The following is a 19,549-nucleotide window of genomic DNA, read 5'->3' as shown; positions in this document are numbered from 1 at the left end:
AGGAGTACTCTGGACGTTTCTTACAGGGTGGACGTGGTGGTGGTGAATTCCCTCCATTTCTACCTGCCTGGGAAACACTGTATTTCTCCTTCCTGTGGAAAGGGCCTGAGGATGAGCTGCTAGTCTGGCCCCGGGAGCGGGCCTTCAGGACACGCCCAGTGGGCAGCAGGACAGAAGCTCCATGTTGGGGTGACAGAGGGAGTGGGTACAGGTCTGGACCTGGGGTCTTGGTTCTGATTTCAGCCCGTTCCACCCTGCCCTCTCCTCCTTTGCAGGGCAGGAATTGGCTTCATCCCGCTGCCGCTAAGAAGAGCCTCCAGGACTGCTGCGGTTTCCCGGCCGTTTTCCTTGTGTCTCTAGTCCAAGCACCGTGGGTCCGGTTTCTGGCTTGACTGCCCGCTACCTGTCTCTTCTCCCTCAGAGGTGTATGTGTGGCCTCAGCGTGGCACAGCAGACCCAAGGCAGATGAGCCGCGATGTCTGCGTCCACTCCTGGTCCTGCTCCTACTACTTGGCCCTTGAGAAGCGATGGGTCCCTGGGAGACTGTCCTTGACGCCCCGCACGCTGAAGTTCACAGCGGACAGGGCTGGAGAGGTGCTCGTGGGCTTGCCCCTCGCCAGCGTCGTGGAGATCCGGAAGGAAACCTCGCACTTCATCTTCAGCGCCATCACCATCCTCGAGAGAGGCCACCTCAAGCACTGGTTCAGCTCCCTGCGGCCCAGCCGCAATGTGGTCTTCAGCGTCGTGGAGCACTTCTGGAGGGAACTGCTGCTGTCCCGGCAGGGCACGGCCACAGAGCTGGCCTCCTCCACCCCAGCGAGAGGGCAGGAGCTGATTGGGCTGATGACCAGCTCCCAGAGGCGCCTGGAAGACACAGCCAAGGTCCTGCACCACCAGGGCGAGCAGTTGGACAGTGTCATGAAGGGCCTGGAGAAGATGGAGTCAGACCTGGATGTGGCTGACAGGTGGGCAACCCGAGGCCTGCTGTCCCCGCTCAAGGGGAGAGGGGTGCACACCCTGAGGCTGGCCTGCGCCCGTGTGGGGACAGGCTGTGTGCTGAGGGTCTCTGAGGCTGGGCGTGCATCCATGTGATGAGCTGAGCTGTTGGAAGCGGGTGGCTCCTGCTGGTGACATGCGTTCCCTCTTGTGACAATCTGTGCTGTGTCTCAGTTTTCCTGTACGTTTCCAGATGCGTTTATGGTGGACCTTGTGGAGCTCAGGGTTTGTCCCTCAAAGTGGGAGTTAATCCCATATTATTTCTCTGCCACATTTTCAGAAGCACAGTCTGTGCAGAGCTCCCTTTTTATATGTCTGTGATCTTTTAAAGGTTTTCTTACATATTCCCTCTTCTTTTGCTTTGTGCCTTTATTTTTATTCTGCTTTACACTTGTTAAATTTTTCTTTTGCCCTGTCCCGTGCTCCCTGTGTGGTGGGGGCTACCGTGCTGACTGTGGATGGGACCTCAGGTCAGAGGTCGGTGTCTCCTGCTGGCAGGGACCCGGGCCTGCCTGGGCTTGGTAAAGAGGATCTGCTCTTTGGAGCCCGCTGCCTTCAAGGATGGGAGATGTGGTATCACAGTGCTCAGGGGACACCGGGCCTGGCTGGCCTCCCAGACAGCTGCCCTGCACTGTCCCTGTGCCAAACCTGCTCATAGAGGCCACTGTGGTCAGCTTTGCAGCCCCCGTTGCTGGCCGCTGCTCACCTGGCTGGTCTCCCCGGCGAGGGTGTTTGCTCTGGGGTCATCTCTTCGCTCCGCGCTCGGGTAATGAAGTATTGGCTTGCCCCTTGGTGATAACCTCCCACCACTCTTCTTAAAAGCATGTCCTTTAGATGGTTCTCTTCAGCACACCAAGCTCAGACTCATTTTAAGTTTCTGTGCATATTGCTTAAACATTAGTGTTGAAGTAGATTCTTTCCCTCAGGAACAGTGGTGTCTGCCTGTCATCCCAGTTACTTGGGAGGCTGAAGCAGGAGAAATGCAAGTTCAAGACCAGCCTGAACAACTCAGCAAAACTCTGTCTCAACTTTACAGAGGGTTGGGGAGTTAGCTCCGTGGTAGAGTGCTTGCCTCGCATGTCTGAATCCTCGAGTTCAATCCCCAGTGCCACAAAAAAAGAAAAAAGCGAGGAAGGATTCAAGGAAAGGGAGCCGCTTTTATGTTTACAGTTACAGCAGTCCCCCCCCCACTCACGGCTCTGCTCCCCTCAGGGTAGGTCGAGCACCGAGGTGCGGTCCAGAAACCCCTGCGCAAGCCCCTTAGCGAGCGAGTGGCTGTGAGCAGCGTGGTGCCGTGCCACCTGGCGGCGTGCTCCCGCCCAGAGCAGAGCCGCGCAGCCCGCACGGCTGCGCTGTGGACGTGAGACCTGCGCTGCCGCTCGGGCGTCACGGTGCCTGTGCTCAGCTGGCCTCGGTTTTACTTGGCACGGTCCCAGCACGCAAGCACAGGGATGCCAGCAATGTAGACAGGCCAAAGAGAAGCTGTGAAGCGCCTCCGAGACCACACCCACGGCCTTCATTCTGCTGCGTTGTTGGAATCGCCCTGTATTTATTTGTTGCTGCCCTTGATCCTTACTGTACCTGATGTATAAGCTGAGTGGTCACGGAGGTCCATGTGGTCTCCTTTGCCAGTGGAAGCAGCCCTTGCCCCGTCTGCGAACGGCCCTGCTCTGCCAGGGGCTGTGGGCCTGGCCTAGGCCTGCTGCCTTGCAGGACGTCAGGAACCTGTCCTCAGAACCCGGCGTGTCACCAGACTTGGGTGCAGCAGGCCTGAGAGACACAGCACAGGGGTGCATGCTCTTGCGTAGCGTGCAGCAGGGTCTGGAGAATGCTCAGGAAAGGACGCCGAGGCCCAGGGGTTGTGGTGGCAGCATTGGGAAGCTGGCTCGGCCACAGGGACTCGGGGACTGCAGTGGCCCAGCTCGGAGGTTCCGGCCCTGGTTCGGCACTCTGCTCAGGAAGGGATCTAACAGCTTGAGCCAGGAGGGGCCCACACTGGGCAAGATCGAGTGGCAGCACCTTCTGCCACAGGGCAGGGCAGCCAGAGCCCTGGGTGTGGATGGCAGCGTGGTTCCTCCCGAGAGACCTGTTCCCGCTCGCTCCCCGAGGGCCCGGCTCCTGTGCCACAGCAGGAGGGCCTGGCAGCCTGCAGAGGCGTGGCTCAGAAATGCAGCAGGAGCTGGGCCTCCGCTGGCATCCCAGGCACTGTGGGAGCAGTTGGCTCCCCGCGTGCCAGGGCTGGGTGGCAACAAGTTGCTGCCAGAGGGGGCCGAGGGGGCCTCTGAAGCTGGTGGCTGAGGCCGTGTCACGAGTGGGTAAAGAGGTGGTATACAGGTAGACAGTTCAGCCAGGGAGGAAGCTGCTGAACATAGCACCATCACGGGTGGGCCAGAAGGACCAGGCTGTGTGATTTCACTCGAACCTGGAATCCAGAGTGGCTGAGCCTGGGAGGTGTGGGGGTGGTCCCAGGGGCTGGGAGATAGGTAGCAGGCACCCAGGCTGGCAGCTGGGAGGAGCGCAGGCTGAGTTGCTGCACGCAGGAAATGACGGGGCGTCGTGCTGTGTCACCTGGCTCAGGATGGCTAGAAGGAGGGATTCCAATTGTTCCCATCACACTGGAACGGTAAGATGCTCGAGACGACAGAGAACCGAGCATCTTGAGGAGATCGCTGTGGGATGCAGATGACACGGAAACATCAGCATGCCCTGAAGATGTAGAGCCGTCTGACTGCCAGAGGCCACGGTGACAGCCACCTGGGCGTGGTGCCGGGGAGCAGCGCAAGCTGCACTGCGTGCGCCGCGGGTGGCCCTCGATGGTTTGTCCCAAGCCGGTGCTTCGTGGCTTGGAGAAGCCTTCTGATGCCGGCTCTGTGAAAACCCTTGTCGAGAGTTTCGCCGGCCACCGCATCTTGGGTTTGGCCGATGCTGTTGTTGTCCTCCACCAGGTCAGGGTTTTCCTGGTTCTCGTGGCAGGTGATTTTCCTTTGTCCCCTGGCCACTTGGGGTACTGATTCACAAGACTGCGTTGACCCACGTGGCCTCAGGCCCTGGCACAGGAGGGGACAGGCCGTCCAGCTCCCCGGTGGGCCACACGCAGCTCTGTGTCACTGCTGGCCACGCGTGGACTCTTGGGCGCCCTTGTGTCTCATGAAACATGAGCAGCTCACCGGTTTCTTGGGGTGCGAGGCCTCGGTCGTCCACCTGTCTTCCCCCTCACCGTTGTCCTGACCTTCAAGCTGTGCTGTCCATACCTCCATCCGTACACTGCGACTCTTCCTTTGCCTGATGAAGCTCTCGTTTCTGTTGCACTTTTTGCTTCGAGATTTTCCTTTGGCTCTTCTAGTGTAGTTTCTGTCTCTTTAACCCATCACTATCACCACGCTCACTTCATTGAAATAGGTTGCCTTTCCTTCTTTAGCACTCCCAGCGGTTACTCTAAAGTCTGTGAAACCCAGCGTCCAAGCTGCATAGAAAAACAGACCAAATTCAGCTTCTCCCGCACTCTCCCCGAACGGCAGGCACTGACACCAGTGAGTGGGGTTTATCCACCAGAGGGTTCTAATCCTGCTCTGCCCCACACTACCTGCCTGCAGACTGCACCGCCCACAGGTGGGGCTCCATCCCAGCGCGGCCCCCACCTCAGGTGCCACCAGAAGCCCAGGCTGCCTCACCTGGGATTCTGACTTCCTCCTCGGCTGGCCGTAAAGCGGGGTTCCCTCAACCTCTCCTGGGGTTGGATGGACTTGCTCCCTGGGCACAGGGTCTGGGGCAGGGGACCTTGCTCAGTTCCTGGTCTCTCATCAGGACAGTACCAGGCTGCAGAGGAGGAGGTGTACAGGGCAGGTATGGGGAGGCTGGGCTTCCTGCCCTCCCTGGGCCCCGCCCTCCCCGTGTGCAGATCCCAGGAGTCCCTGAGCCCTGGCCTTGGGTTTTTGGAGGCTTCGTGACGCAGGCAGAACTGACTCAGTCGCTAGGCCCTAGACTGGCTGGACGCTCAGCCCCTCTGCCCCCCTGGAGGCAGGGTAGGGTGGGGAGTCCCAGCCCCGGGACCCTGCCTTGGTCTTTCCGTGTCAGCCCGTGCTGAAGCACCCAGGGCTGCTGGGCAGTGGGGGGCTCATCAGCACACCAAAGACCTGTGTCCCCAGAGCCCAGAGCTTCGAGAGCTGAAACATACAGCCAAGTATATTTCACAACATCATACTTGAGGAATGCGCTGGAAGATTGAGTGGTTTAGAAATCTGCTCAGTTGGTTTTTGTTTTTGTTGCTTTTTGTTCGTTTTGCAGTATTAGGGATTGAACTCACTGAGCTACTTCCGAGGTCCTTTTTTATTCTGAGTGTTTTTGCTAAGTCTCTAAACTGCCCAGGCTAGACTTGAACTTGTGATTCTCTTGCCTCAGCCACCCAGAGTGCTGGGATTATAGGTGTGTGCTAGCACACCTAGTGTGATCTGCGCAGCTTTTACGTCCTATGAAAGGGTTTTAGCACCGTCACTATTCCTTCTTCCTTATGGAATTTGCCAGTGGAGGCAGAAAACCTGGACCACAGTTTTCTCTCTGGTGAGATCTTCCGCTACAGGTTGTTTATTTATAAAGCAGTTCATGTTCTTAACTTTTAGAAAAGTTGGGTTTTTCAAGTGACTTTTCCATTTCGTGTAAATTGATGAGTTTATTGATGTTGAAGATAATCTCTAAGATTTTTTTTTTTGTCTTTTTGAGACAGGGTCTCACTATACAGTTTAGGCTGGCCTTAAATTCACTTTGTATCCCAGTCTGGTCTCGAATTTGCAATGATCCTCCTGCCTCAGCCTCTCGAGTGCTGGGATTACAGGCGTGCGCCACCACGCCCGGCTATGTAAGACTTTTAGGCTTTGTGGTAATGAAGTCTTTCCTCATTCCCAATATTGGTAATTTGTAGTGTCTCTTTTTTTCCTTGATCATTTCTTGTTAGTAATAGTTTAACTTTTTAAAAATTACTTCAAAAAACCAAATTTGGCTTCGGTAGTGCTTCACTTTTTGTTTTCAGTTTTGTTAGTTTCTGCGTGTCATTTCCTCTGAGGCTAATTTGCTCTAGGATGGGTGTGTGTGTGGTGCTGGGATGGAAGCAGGGCCTTATACATGCCAGCAAAGCAAGTGCTGTACCAGCGAGCCGTGTCCCTGCCCCAGCATAGATCACTGGTTTTAAACCTTTTTTTATGAAATTTTCATGAGAACACACTGAAACCTATACTTTCCTCTCCAGTATCTACCCTGTTTTCTTGCCATTTTTGGATATTGTATTTTCATTTACTTTAGAGTTTTCTAACGTCCTTTTTGCTCTTTCGGGGTCTAGGAACTACTTAAGTACGTGGTTGCTTCCACTGGAGGGTTTGGTCGCTGTCCTGTAGCTCCTGACTTCTCTCGTTTCTTCGTGGACTGAGCACTGTTGGGACTCAGCACTGTCTTTCTTGGGGAATGTTTTTGTGCAGCTGGGGTACTGCACACTCGGCGCTGTTGGCTGATGTTTCTGCAACTGCCACTGAGGGAGCTGCTTTAGGTCTTGCTATTTTGTTAATCATTGAGAGAAATGTGTTCAGGTCTGTACCTGTGGCCATCTGCTTTTCTGGTGTGTGTGTGTTTGTGTTTTGTGTTTTTGAGACGGGGTTTTACTACGCAGTTCAGGCTGGCCTCAAACTCACAGCAATTCTTCTGCCTCAGCCTTCTGATGCTCTCTGTTTACTTTTGTCAATTTTTTGCTTGGTGAATCTTAAAGTTCTGTTATTAAGTGCTTGCATGTTTACTGTTGTTAAGTCTTTCTGTTGGGTGGATTCTCTTATGACCGTGCAGTGCCCCGGTAGCACTCCCTGGGTTTTGGCATGATGTGTAGTGCATCTGTGTGCAATCCCTTGCTTCCCATGTACTGCGTTTTCATAGTGTCCAGAATGTCTGGTAAGCAAGCCACAGTTGGATCTTGTCTCTTCAGGCTGACACTGCCTTTTGTCTGGAGTGTCTAGTCCATGTCCGTGAAATATGAACATCAAACGTGGGTCAGCGTCAGTCTACCCTCTTGCTACTTGCTTCCTGTCTGTTCCATTTGACCTTTGCTCTCTTGTCCTGCCTTCATTTGTCTCCTTTGTTAACTCAACCAGACATGTCTCTGGGAGGTGTTGGTGATCCCTTTGGAGTTGTGCTGGCCGGCCTGGTAGCTGAAACTGAACTAAGAATGCAGTTCCTCAGTTGCACTGGCTGCACTTTAGGTATATGATGGCCACAGGGATCTCCTGCCCTGCCAGCCAGTGTAGACATAGGACATGTCCACATCCAGCTATGGAGAGCCTGAGGTCAGTCGAGTTCCCCAGGCGCAGCCGCGTGCCGCATGGAGAGCAGCACTGCCGCTGGGTGTGTGTGCTCGGCCACCCTGCTGTTCGCTGGGCTCCTGCAGCCAGTGCCTGCCCTGCCTTGATTCTCTGCTTGTACGCCCAGATGGGCAGGTGACAGCCCTGCTGTGTCCGCTGGACAGGCCCCTAGGGAGGACTGGCCGTAAGATGGAACATCCGAAAAGGCTGACCCAGTCTTCCAAAACCCAAAAGGCGTCTCTCTTTAACCGGCTGGCTCAGGCCTTTTCTTTGCTCTTTCAGATTGCTGACGGAACTGGAGTCTCCGTCCTGGTGGCCCTTCAGCTCCAAGCTGTGGAAGACGCCAGAAGAAGCAAAGCCCAGGGAAATTGCCCCTGTGGCTACCAGTGAGCCCTGTGGGAAGGAAGGGGTTGTGATCCAAGTCCCCGCGGTGGTCTCTGGGAGAGCAGAGTCTCACACCCAGCCTGGACAGCTCACTGTCCTGGTGTCTGCGCTGGAAATCCATGACTCCAACGCCACGCTCCTGCACAGGTTCCGGAGGGGAGAGGTGGACAGCGTGAGGGTCCACTCGCCCTACGAAGTGAGCGTGCGCCAGCGCTGCATCGGGAAGCCCGACGTGGCTTTCCGCCTGCTGTCAGCCAGGATGCCAGAGGTCATCCCCGTTTTAGAGGTGCAGTTCAGCGAGAAGGTCGAGCTGCTGGGAGACGCCGCGGGACTTTCGAGCTCAGGACCCGCAGGTGAGCAGCGGGGCTGTGTGCAGACTTCTGAGAGGAGGCGCCGGGCTGCAGCGTACAGGTGGCCGCTCCTTGCGTGTCCACGCTGGACGCACGCGGGCGGTCGGACTGTGTCTTTGTGTGGTTGGGTGCTTAGTGTCCCCAGAGGCCCCTGTGCAGCTGGCTTGGTCGCTTGGTCCCAGGGTGGAGCTCAAGGGAGGCCAGAGGACCCTCAGGAGAGGGGCCTCATGGGAGGTCCTAAGGTCACTGGGGGCGGGGCCTGCCCCGAGGGGCCCCATCTTCCACCTCCTTTTGCTTCTTGGCTCACGCTAAGGTGAGCAGTTTGGCCCCTGCACCTGTCCCTGTCACCTGTGCTGCCTCGGCCACAGGCCCGGCCGTGTGGGCTGGAGCTGGGTCCCGCAGGGCCAGAGGAACTTAACCTTGGCTCCGTCTGAGCTCATTGCCTCCATGGAAGCCAGTCAGAAAGGGTCCAGCAGTCTGGTGTGCTGCCAGGTACAACAGTACTGGGAGCCGGGGGCGAGGGCAAGGGCGCAAGCCTGGAGATTGGGCGGCCTCGGGAAGAGCCACAGCCAAGAGCACGCTGCAACCCGGAAGCCAGCATGGGGACCAGGCCCGCTCCTCCCCTCAACGGCATCCATCACCCGGACCGTGACCTGAGGACCGCTCGAGGTCCTCTCTGTCCCGTGGCCTTCCGTGTCATTCTCCAGGACGCGGCCAGTGCTGAGCCCTGTGGACACACTCTGTGTCCAGGACACAGCACAGGGTTCTGCGATGCCACGCAGCAAGACACGCCAGGCCTCCCTGGCCAGTCTCCCCTCACCCTTCTGAGGAGCCGCCCCTCCCAGCGGCTCTGCCATGTCCCCTGCCCTGGCGCCGGCTGGACCTGTCTAGCCACCGAGCTCTGTGTGTTGGGGCTCGTGGCTTTGGGAGCGCTCGTTCACTCTCCGGGCCTGCGCGTGGGGCCGTGTGCAGCGTCACGTCCACAGGACCCGGCCCCAGGTGCAGTTGTGTGTGCCGTGGCCTACCGCACCCTGGATTAGGGCGCGAGCAGGGGTCAGGAAGAGATGAGGACAGAGGGGAGTAAGGGAGATGGTGTGACCTGCAGTGGCACCCAGCACTCTCTTTGAGGAACGCAGTGGCCAGGCCAAGTCAGAGGAGACGCCTGGCCCAGCGTGGAGGGCAAACCCAGGCCAAGGAAGGCCGGAAGTGGAGTTGGCCTGGGAAGGGTGGGGAGGAGGAGCCTCTCCACGTGGTGAGGCTGAGCAGGGACGGCCACAGGTGACCGAGGGCAGGCGGCTGTGAGGACTGGGACACCGCCCCTGTGCCGTGTCGAGTGAGGGTCAGGTCCCACGGTGGTCTGTGCTGCGGGAGGGCCATGTCCCCTCCCGTCGGAGGGGGCGCTTGTCCTGGCTCCTGTGCTCTGTGTCCAGGTGTTGTCCCATGGCGATGCCTCAGCCCAGGACCCCTCTGACCTCACCGGGACCCTCTTCCTCCGGCAAGTCCCTTCGTGGGCCTTGTTCTCAGGGGCGTGCTGCCCTGTCCTGTGTGGCACATGGGATCCGGGCCCAAGGTCCTCCCTCCTGAGGGACAGGAGCAGGCCTCCCGTCCCTGTGTTTGTGTGGGGCACGCCCAGGGTAGGACACAGCTTTCCCTGCTGCCTTTGCCTCCTGGCGGGACACCTCCCACACCCGACGGGAGGGTCTGTCTTTGTGATTTTCACTTTTGCGTCTCACACTGAGCTAAGTCTCCGGCCCTTGTTAAGTCGCTGCATTATGCAGGCCGGGCTCGAAACTGTGATCCTCCTGCTTCAGCTTCCAGAGCACAGTTGCCTGCTGTCCGTGTTTCCAAGGGGACATGCCTTGCAGCTCACGGGCTTGGGGCTCAGCCTTTGCGTGGCCATGTGTGGGAGGTGGCGTGATGGCCTTCAGGTCCTGGGTGCTCGGGAGGGCACACTGATGGCCACAGCCTGGTGCAGGTCTGCGCCTCGCTGCGTCGCTGGCCCTCTGTGCTGTCTGGAGTTGGAGCGGGCGCAGACCTAGGGATCCACTGTGGCCACACGGGGGCAGTGTCACCACACCTGCAGGCCACACAGGCCGCAGAGGAGGCCTCGGCGGGAGCGGGTCTCTGCAGCAGGAGCGGCCCGGAGGCCGGGCATGGACGGAGCTGTGGGGGTCACTGCAGGCCACCCGAGCTCTGCCCAGCACCTCAGACCTGTGGGGGGGCTCCGACTCACAGGAGAGGGGCTGCGCTCGTAGGGATGCGTGTGGACACTGGTGTGGGGTTAGACGGTGGGATGTCTGGGGGACGGGGCCCCGATCTGAGCAGAGGCCCTGTTCCACGTGCGCCTCTGCACGTGGCCCGAGAGTGACTGTGCACAGTGGTGCTGACACTGTGAGGAGGCCAGGCTTCCTGCGCAGGGCTTTTCACCAAGCGGGTTCTCAGAACGTCCTGAGGTTCGGGGTCTTCTGGCCCGGGATGTTTGGTGCTGACCCAGTGGTGTCCTGGGCCCCACCCCGTGCCCTGTGGAGTCAGGCGCCACGCTGGGGTGGTGGGGTGCCTGCCTGGCCAGGAGGCCGCCGAGAGGGAGCCACTCAGGTACATTCTTCCCACACTGGGAACGCACCCACGGCTGCGTCCAGCCTCGGCCTCCCGTGCTGCCCTTCCCACGTGGGCAGGCGAGCGGTCACGTGTCCTCGGCTCCCGGTGCCCAGGCACTGCTGCGGGTGGGGCCCAGTGAGGCGTGGGCAAGCACAGCAGGCGGTCCCTGCAGCACACGGCCCTCCCTGGGCCAGCACCCCACTGCCTGCCAGGGTTCTCTGCTCAGTGTGCTCCCCGGTCTCCTTCCTGGGGGGTGACGTCGTGACGGTTCTCCTCAGACATCTCCTAATGCCCGAGACCAAGCCACAGCTGGCTGTGAGTGGCGGGGCCTGTGGCGTCCTGTGTCCTGGCCCCTGGCAGATGTGGAAAGCAGCCCAGCCCCAGCCTCCGTGGTGAGAAGTAACGTCTGGCTGTGTGCAGAGCCCCGGCTGCGGAGGTGCACAGGCAGAAGGCGTCCCTGTCCTGTAGCTCCCCAGAGCCCATGCTGGAGCCACGGGTCCCCGTGAGGGACCGCCGAGGACATGCAAGGAGTTGGGAGTCATGGGCCAGCACGGGGGCTGCTGCGGCCCACGCCTGGAGCGGGCGTGCACGACAGGGTCCCACCTTGCTCGTCTTGACCGCTGCAGCACGCACCCTTCATGCCTAGCCAGCATCTTGCGCCAGGCCGCTGTCCTGTGGTGAGCAGGAGGGCTGTGCAGGGAGCTGCAGCACCAGCACTGCACAGAGACCAGAGGCCCGGAGTCAGTCAGCCGCAGCCAGGTGCTTTTCGAGAACCGTAGAGGAGAGCAGTGGTCCCAGAGGTGGGTCCCAAGGTCGTTTCCTGTGAGGGCAGGCTCAGAAGCCAAGAGGCACAGAGTGGGTGTGGTGCCAAAGGGCCTCCCTGCCCCCAGGCTCTCCTGCCCTCCTCATCCTGCCCACATGCAGATGTCCTGGACCGGGACAGGAAGTGGCCTGTGAGGGTCGGCTGCAGGAGGTCAGGAGCCCGCGGGGTGGTGTGTGCCCAGCCTCTTTCCTGGGCAAGGCAGGGCAGCAGCCGGGTGGTTAGCATGGCTGTGTGCTGACCAGCTCGACCTTTGCCCTCACTTGGGAGCAGCGCTCCCCTTCCCGGTGTGTCCATCAGGGCCTGCAAGCCGCAGTATTGCATCCCGTGGCCCAGGAAAGAGGCCCTGGAGGCTCAGCGCTTTGTTTCCTCACTGCCTGGCCTGTACACTGGCCACTGCTCCCCTCGTTATGGGAAAGAGCCAGGACTGGGGGTGTCGTGGAGCTGCTCTCTAGGTACTGGAAAGGTGGTACCCCACCGTGGCCACCAGGAACCTCACCACACAGTTGGTACCCTCCGCAGCCTGCCCTGTCCTGGATGCAGCCAACCCGTGTGCAGGCGTTCGGAGAGGCCGAGGCCCACGGGCAGCCCTGAGCCTCGGAGATACCCAGCCCCTCCAAGCCTGTCTGCCCGGGCGGCTGCAACTCAGCCCACAGCAGCCGGGTGCACACGCGGCGGAGCTTGGCCCAAGGCTGGCCATTTCCTGTGCTCTCCGAACCACAGTGCTCTGTGGAGCAGCTCAGCCCTCCCCGCAGTTTCCTGGTGATGCATTTTATGGACCTTTCGCCACAGTCCAACAGTTCTGAGGTTTTGTGCTCCACATCTTTGGTTTTTCTCTCTCGCACAGAGTTGACCTCTGCTGGATGAAGGGCTGCTCTTTCGGAAGACGGAGTTAGCTCTGGGGTCCACAGTGCTACACACTCAGGCGGGTGTGGGCCTGCGTGGGACCCACGGCCTGGCCAGCACCGCAGCTGGCTCGACTGCCCTGTGGAGTTCCGAGCACTTGTGTGTGGTTTTCGCCTTCTGAAAGACATCGCCGCTGACCTCAGCTTTCCGTTCCAGCATCCGGGCTCATGGGCTGTGCCGCGCCCGCAGGAGGCCCGGAGGGCGGGCAGCCACAGCTGCAGAGGGCCCAGCCGCTGCTTTCTGAGGGGGATGCCCAGCAGCTGACACAGGTAAGGCCTGGCCTGCCTCTCACTGGGGGTGGGGACACATACGTGGTCCCCAGCCCTGGAGGAGAACAGGAAGAACTGCCTGCTCGAGCGTTGTGCTGCAGACGTGAAGCACTCAGCAGGCAGAAGTGGCCTGCGTACGTGTGTGCGCACAGGCTGAAGATTATGCATAGACCGCATGTACACCGCGTGTGTGTCCCGCGTGTGCCTGTGTGCTCTGTGCATGTGTGTGCGCGTGCGCATACGTGTGCGTGCTCGTGCCTGTTTGTGCTCGTGCCTGTGCACGCACTGTTCAGTGTTCGCTGGCTTGCTCAGAGCCGTGTTCCAAAGAAGGCTCCCCCTTTTCCCCAGGAAATCTGTTTCCTTGTTGCGCATGTATGTTTTTAATTCGTCTTCCTGTAGTCTTGCTGACAGTGTAACGCCTTTCTCTCCTCTCATAGTTTTGAAGCAGTACCTGGCCATTATAACATTTCATTTGCAGATATTTCTATATGTACCTTTAAAAGGTAACAGTGGTTAAAAAAAAAATAATGCTTTTCTCACTTTGAAAAGAAGAGTGGTCCCTCCTGTGTCTCAGGGAGTACCCCGTCCTCCTGATAAGACCTACCCGCCCACCCGCGCTCAGCCCAGACACGCGGGGGTGCCCAGCTCGGCGCTGGCCCCGCACGTGTCATGTGTCCAGGTGTCCTGAGACCCTGCTAGGAGACCCTGCCCCTGTCCCGCAGCGGGGAGCCGTGGGCGGCCTGCCGACCTGTGTGTAGAGACTGACTCATCTTACGTCCACACAGACCCCATCCTCTGAGCTCAGCTCCTGTCTGGGGAAGAGCATTCGTCTTTGTCGCTTTTCCTCCTGGTCTGACTCAGGCATTTGCAGGCGGGATACATGCTTGTAGCTGAAGCGGCACGTTCTGCAGGTCCAGTCACGCGCACCGGCACTTGCACGGGTCCAGGCCCAGTCGGGGGACCTGGGTTCTTGCCCAGTGCTGTGTGGTCCAGGGCGGGGGTCCTGTACTGCTCTCTGCATCCTGCCATTTGGCTTAAGCTGGAGGAGCTGCTGTGTTTGTACAGGAAGGTGGGCACCTTCCACATCATTTGAATGCTGGCCCTGTGGTTGGAGGGGCCTTCCTAACCCCAAAATTCCGGTCTCTGCCAGCCTGTATCTGGCCTTGTCTCCCCGCGCAGCCAGCATGGGATGGGCGTCATGGCACACCTGCCATCCCAGCGCTCTGGGAGGCTGAGGTGGGAGGATCACAAGTTTGAGCCCAGCTTGGGCAACTTAGTGACTTAGTGAGACCCTGTCTAAAAATAAAAAAGAAAGGGCTTGAGGGTATATCTGAGGGCTTGGGGGTTTAAATTCAGGGTTTAACCCTGGAACTAAAAAAAAAAAAAACAAAACAGGAACAGGGTAAAGAGGTGTCAGGAGGAGCACACAGAGCCGTGGTGGGGTGGGTGCCTTGGTAGCTGTGGGGTGTCCCAGGGTGTTCCCATGGGTTGGGCCAGGGCCTCAAGCTGCCAGGTCCTGGTGGTGGGAGAGGGTGGTGGTCCTGCAGGCTGGGCTGGGGGCAGGGAGAGGGCTGCATCGGTCAGGAGGGCTGGCCTAATTTTACACGGGGAGACACATGTTTCATATTTGGAGGAGAATTCGTAGCGGTACAGCTAAAGCTCAGCCCAGAGAAGGAAAGAGTTAAATTTGTGGAGAAACAAAAATCCAAGAAATCCTCCATTCAGCTGTGGTTTTGGTGGCAGATGCTGTTAACGCCATTCCTTGAGATGTATCCTGGTGACTTCAGTTGGGGCACAGGGGAGGTGGCTAGAGCTGCGTGGGGCGGGAGGGGGCCGTGTGGGTGCCTGTGACCCGCTGTGGGCTGAGGCCTCTGTCTGCCACGTCACTGCGGCTGGCCCGGGAAGAGCAAGGAGTGCAGGGGAGCCCACCCCTGTGGGTCTGGTCTGGCAGGGCCCAGCCTGCCGCACCGTGTGCCTCCTCAGAACACGGCTGCGCTCAGCCTCTGAGGGGCAGTGCAGATGCCGCATCACTGCTGTAGGTCTGGAGATGAGACTACGGAGGTGGCCCGAGGCTCCCTCCTCTCCAGTCCCAGCCTGGAGGGGTCAGGACCAGAGAGTGGTGGCCCCACCACAGGCCGCAGTCAGAACAGGGGCTGTGGTCCTGGGAAGTGCCATCCTGTGTTGAACTTCGCATACCCTGCACCCTGCCTCGAGCAGCACTTGTACTGCTCAGCGATTACTGGGGTCAGATGGAGAAGCCTGCGGACATCTTTCTGTGTGCTGGAAACCTGAAGGGTCCAGTCCAGGGCTTGCAGCCCATGGCAGTGTCCCGTGCAAGTCCGTATCAAGGAGGCTAGACAGCTTGTGCCGACGGGAAAGCGCGTGCACCAGGGGATCTGTGCTCAAAGCAGGGAGACGACAGCCAAGGTGAAGATGAGGACGGAAGCTCTACTGGAGGGAGACCGCAGCCAAAGCTCCTTTGAGGAAAAACCACCGAAGAGCTGCTGCTTCAGGAAAACCAGCAGCATGCCGTCTTCCCTGCCATTTCCTTTCCTGCCGTTCTGGCAGCAGCCCTCAGGTGGGCCTTCCGTACCCAGAACCGTGCTGACAGTCCAACTGGGAGTCCCTGCTGCTGACCGTCAGTTAGCCCACCAGAGCATTGTCTCAAACACTGAGCAAGGACACGGAAGTTGAAGGGCAAACCAAGTCCACGTGCTGGGTCCAGGTGAAGCCAGTCACCTCAGGAGCAGCACGGGTGGAGAGCAAGGCTGAGGCTCAGCGGGAAGCCAGCACCCATGGGAAACACTGCTCAGCCACACCAGCCCCACATCCACCTGCCCCAGCAGCTAGTTGGGGTACTCTGAAAGTACTAGCGGGTTCTCTGCTGACTGGGGAACTGTCTAAGAAAGTGGTGCCCTCTCTGACTTTGCATGTGCTTGCCTTTCGAGAAATCACAGAACACATTTAGTCATTATATCGCCAGGTTTGCATTGGACAAAATACCTGATGCTCACAATGAGCAGGAGGTAGAGGTTAGTCTGGCTGATGGTTTTGGAGGGTTCAGTCCATGGTTGCTGGCTCCAAGGCAGGAGCATCATGGTGGAAGGGTGTGATAGAGGGCCGCACTCACCTCACAGCAGCCGAGCAGAGACAAGGAAGGAACCAGGTTTGCCCTCACGGGCCCTATGACCCATCTCCTCTGTAGATCTGTAATGAGCTTTGAAACTGGGGAGTGTACATCTTCCTGCTGCTTCTAGTTCCAGATTATTTTGGAGGCCCTGGGTCCCCAGTTTCATGGAAGTTTAAGGATTAGTTTTTCTAATTCTTAAAAGTGCTTAGGATTGCACTGGCTGTTAAAGCATGAGGTCTGTGGCCTCGAGATGCAGCCTGTCTTCCCACTTACTAGTCTCTAATTTTCAGCAACGTCTTGTCATTGTCAGTGTACAAGCTCAACATCTTGTAAACTCTGCTAATCTTTGATGCTGTCATAAGTGGAATTATTTTCCCAGATGCCCTTTCCAGGTTTCATTGCTGCCGGTAGAAACAGCTGATTATTGCGTTGGTCTCATGCCTGCAGCTGTAATGAATTCACCAGTGGTTCTCATTGTCTCCCTGGAGTTGGCCAGATCATGTCCTCTACACAGACCTTGTCCCTGTGGTTTCCAGCGTGGTCTCTTCAGCTGTCTTGCCTCGCTGCTCTGGTCCCAGGGGGTGGACACCAAGTGGCTCTAGTGTGGCTCTCCCTGGGCCAGGGAGGGCCATGTGCACCTCAGGTGCCCTGGCCAGCTGGATCCAGTTGTGTTCCCAGAGGGTGGGGCAAGCACCCCCGCTTCCCCCCATGGGGGCAGTGAGGTGTGTCACAGCGATGTCCTCGCCGGAGCCTCTGTGTCCCGGGGTGGTTCCCACACCGGTTCAGTTTGCTTACGTGCTGTGTTTGTTTTCCTTGATCTCACAGAATTTACTGACTCCTGCTGGTTGCGGAAGAGCACGCTGCTTAGTGTCTGCCTGTTTGCGGATCTTGCGCATGTTCCAGGTTACTAGCTCGCTCCACTGTGGTCAGAAAAGTGCTTTCTGCTGTTGACGCCGCTGTGAGTCACTGAGACTCAGCCTGTTGCCTCTGGCACTGGTGCATGCTGCGGGGTCTTGCCCCAGCATCCTGTCTGTGTGTCATGAAATGTGTGTGTGGTGCACACAGCTCCTAAAGTCCTGGGCTCTGGACACACAGGTCTTTGGTGTGCTGATGAGCCCGCCACTGCCCAGCAGCCCTGGGTGCTTCAGCACGGGCTGACACGGAAAGACCAAGGCAGGGCCCCGGGGCTGGGACTCCCTGCCCTACCGAGCCTCCAGGGGGGCAGAGGGACCGAGAGTCCAGCCAGTCTCCAGGGCCCAGCGACTCAATCAAGTCACGTCCATGTCACGAAGCCTCCAAAAACCCAAGGCCAGGGCTCGGGGACTCCTGGGATCTGCATACGGGGAGGGCGGGGCCCAGGGAGGGCAGGAAGCCCAGCTTCCCCATACCTGCCCTGTGCACCTCCTCCTCTGCAGCCTGGTACTGTCCTGATGAGAGACCAGGAACTGAGCAAGGTCCCCTGCCCCAGTCTCTGTGACCAGGGAAGCAAGTCCATCCATCCTGAGGAGGGGTCGAGGGAACCCCGCTTTATAGCCAGCCAAGGTCAGAATCCCAGGTGAGGCAGCCTGGGCTTGTGGTGGCATCTGAGTTGAGGGCCACGCTGGGCAGAGCCCCACCTGTGGACGGTGCAGTCTGCAGGCAGGCGGTGTTGGGCGGGTTGGATTAGCGGTCGCCAGCCGGTGACCCCTGCAGCACTGATTGCCGGCTGCAGAGGCACAGACCCCAGACATGCGTCATCAGGAGTGTCCGGGAGATGGTAGAGAAGCAGCCTGTTTGTGCTGTGTATCCACCAGCTGCTGTTTTGGGCAGTTTTCTGCATGTCTTATAAGCCCTATGGGTTTCCAGTTTTCTTATTAACCTGAGTAGATTTTCTGTCTGCTACTGGCATCTGTTTGTTAACTTTTGAAAATAACAAACAACAGGTGGGTTTGCGTTTGGGCTGGAAAGCAGGTCTTTGGTTTGGAGCACTGCTGAATGGTCTCAGAAGGGTACGAGGGGCTTAGGACGTGGGCACACCGCTGACCTCTGTCCTGTCTGGGGAGCTGAGCTGCTGGCCTAGGGGACCACGGCCAGGCTTGGGTCTGTCTCCCTCACACCTGGCTGCGCCTGGAGGTCTGGGTGAGAAGAGATGCCCGTGCAGGAGAGAGCGCCAGGCTCCGCCAGCCGAGGTGTGGGGCAGTTGTCTCCCCCGTGTCCGGTCCTGAGCCACCGCTGTCATGGAGGTCTCCAGAGGGAGGAGGAGCCTTCTGTGGGCCGCAGGAAAAGCCCTGCACTTCCGCTGGCGAGGACGCAAGCACTCACAAGCCCCTGGCTGTGTGCGTAGGGGCCTCTAATGTCGGCTGGGAAGCTGGGCCTTGCTGCCCAGCACTGTCCCTGTCTGCTCCCGGGTGAGACGCACCCAGTGGGGGCCGGCAGCATGTGTAGGTGGAGCCCGTAGCTCTCGCAGACCCAGGCTACCAGCTTCTCTGAGTCCCCTCCACGTGGGCACTGCAGCCAGGGTCCCCCCGCTGGGGCCCCCAGGAGCGCAGGAGTGGACCACACCGAGGGTCGCAGCAGGGTGTCCCTGCCGTGTCCCCCACCCCACTCCCCCGCTTTGCTGTGCAAGCCACTTCCTCCTCACCCTCCCACAGTGTAGGACGGCCCCACCTGGTAGAACCATTCAGAGCTGCAGACAGCTTGATCTTTCCCAGCTCTGGTCCTAAATGGTTGCTAATTTCTCACTGCAGGAGAATTCTGTTTCTGGATGAGTCAGCATAACACTGCACAGGGCAGACAGCCTGCTGACCTCACCGCGGTGCAAGCACTACACGGGCATGCCCAGGGTCCGGGTGGTGTGGCAGGCAGACCTGTGCAGGGAGCCACTCGCACCTGGCTGTGCCTCTGGGGGTGTGGGGTGTCCCCTGCCCTGGGTCCTGCAGCAGTGGGTGCTGCACGTGACAGGCCGCAGACGCACAGCCTGGCCCTTGATGGTGCGCACATCCAGGCAGCTGTTTGGCTGGGGACACGGCCCCAGTACACGGGGTCCCCGTGATTTACTTCCCGCCTCTGCAGACATGGAAGTGGGAGGAGGCTGAGCCTCCTTGTCTGCTCTCAAGGTGCACCCAGGACGTCACTCCCGCAAGGAGCCGGGGTGTCCCCAGGGGAGTGGGCCCTTGCTCTACGCATCCTCAGGGACCTCGGCGGCTGGCGAGGCCAGAGGGCCCAGAGCCTTCCTCAGGGTCGCAGAGGAAGAAAGTGGCCCTGAGCCACCCTGGGGGCCAGGGCAGTTTATGCCCTTTGTGGGCATCCTTCACGGACGTCGTTTGCTCGCCTTGTGTCTCCACTTCTGCCTGAGTCACCCAGGCCGTCCCCGCTTCCCTGCCACAGACACTGAGGGAAGCCGGTTCCTGTTGTTCTTGGGGAGTGGTGCTTGCCACCTACCGTGTGCGGGCACCCGACCGCCACAAGCCAAAGCGCCCTCTGCACCTGCGGTTTCTCCCAAGCCTGTCCAGCTCGCGCCACACGCCTCCCTGTGCTGCCCTGCTGTGTGCGCTGTCAGTTTCTCTCTGCAGCCCACAGGACTTGCAGCCAGGTGGTTCCTGCATAGGTGCTGCTTCCTGGTTACCGTGTTTGTTTATCCGTGTGCCGGGGACTTGGGCCGCGTCCTCTCTGAGGCTGCCCTTTGACTCACAGCTAGCGAGGGCTTCTGGGGAGGCCCCTGGGTGTTGCAGAGGCTGGCAGCGTCGGTGCTGACGACTAGACAGCTTGTCATCCTGGGCCACAGA

At 59.1% G+C, this 19,549-nt stretch overlaps 1 protein-coding gene across 4 annotated transcripts in view; it reads left to right on the top strand.

Moving 5' to 3' along the window:
- Snap47 (synaptosomal-associated protein, 47kDa) overlaps positions 1 to 19,549 on the top strand; it is a 39,085-nt gene that overhangs the window by 10,276 nt on the left and 9,260 nt on the right. For 2 of the 4 annotated variants that reach the window (XM_005414246.2, XM_013509738.1), the window contains exons 2-3: positions 276 to 965; positions 7,611 to 8,065. In XM_005414246.2, the coding sequence (XP_005414303.1) occupies positions 466 to 965; positions 7,611 to 8,065 (955 nt within the window). In that variant the 5' untranslated portion in view covers positions 276 to 465. The other 2 variants (XM_005414247.2, XM_013509740.1) reach the window with 2 other exon arrangements.

The sequence above is a fragment of the Chinchilla lanigera genome, unplaced genomic scaffold (genome assembly GCF_000276665.1).
Source record: "Chinchilla lanigera isolate Chin_1 unplaced genomic scaffold, ChiLan1.0 scaffold00180, whole genome shotgun sequence".
Lineage (NCBI taxonomy): Eukaryota > Metazoa > Chordata > Mammalia > Rodentia > Chinchillidae > Chinchilla > Chinchilla lanigera.
This window is presented reverse-complemented; position numbering and strand designations above follow the sequence as displayed.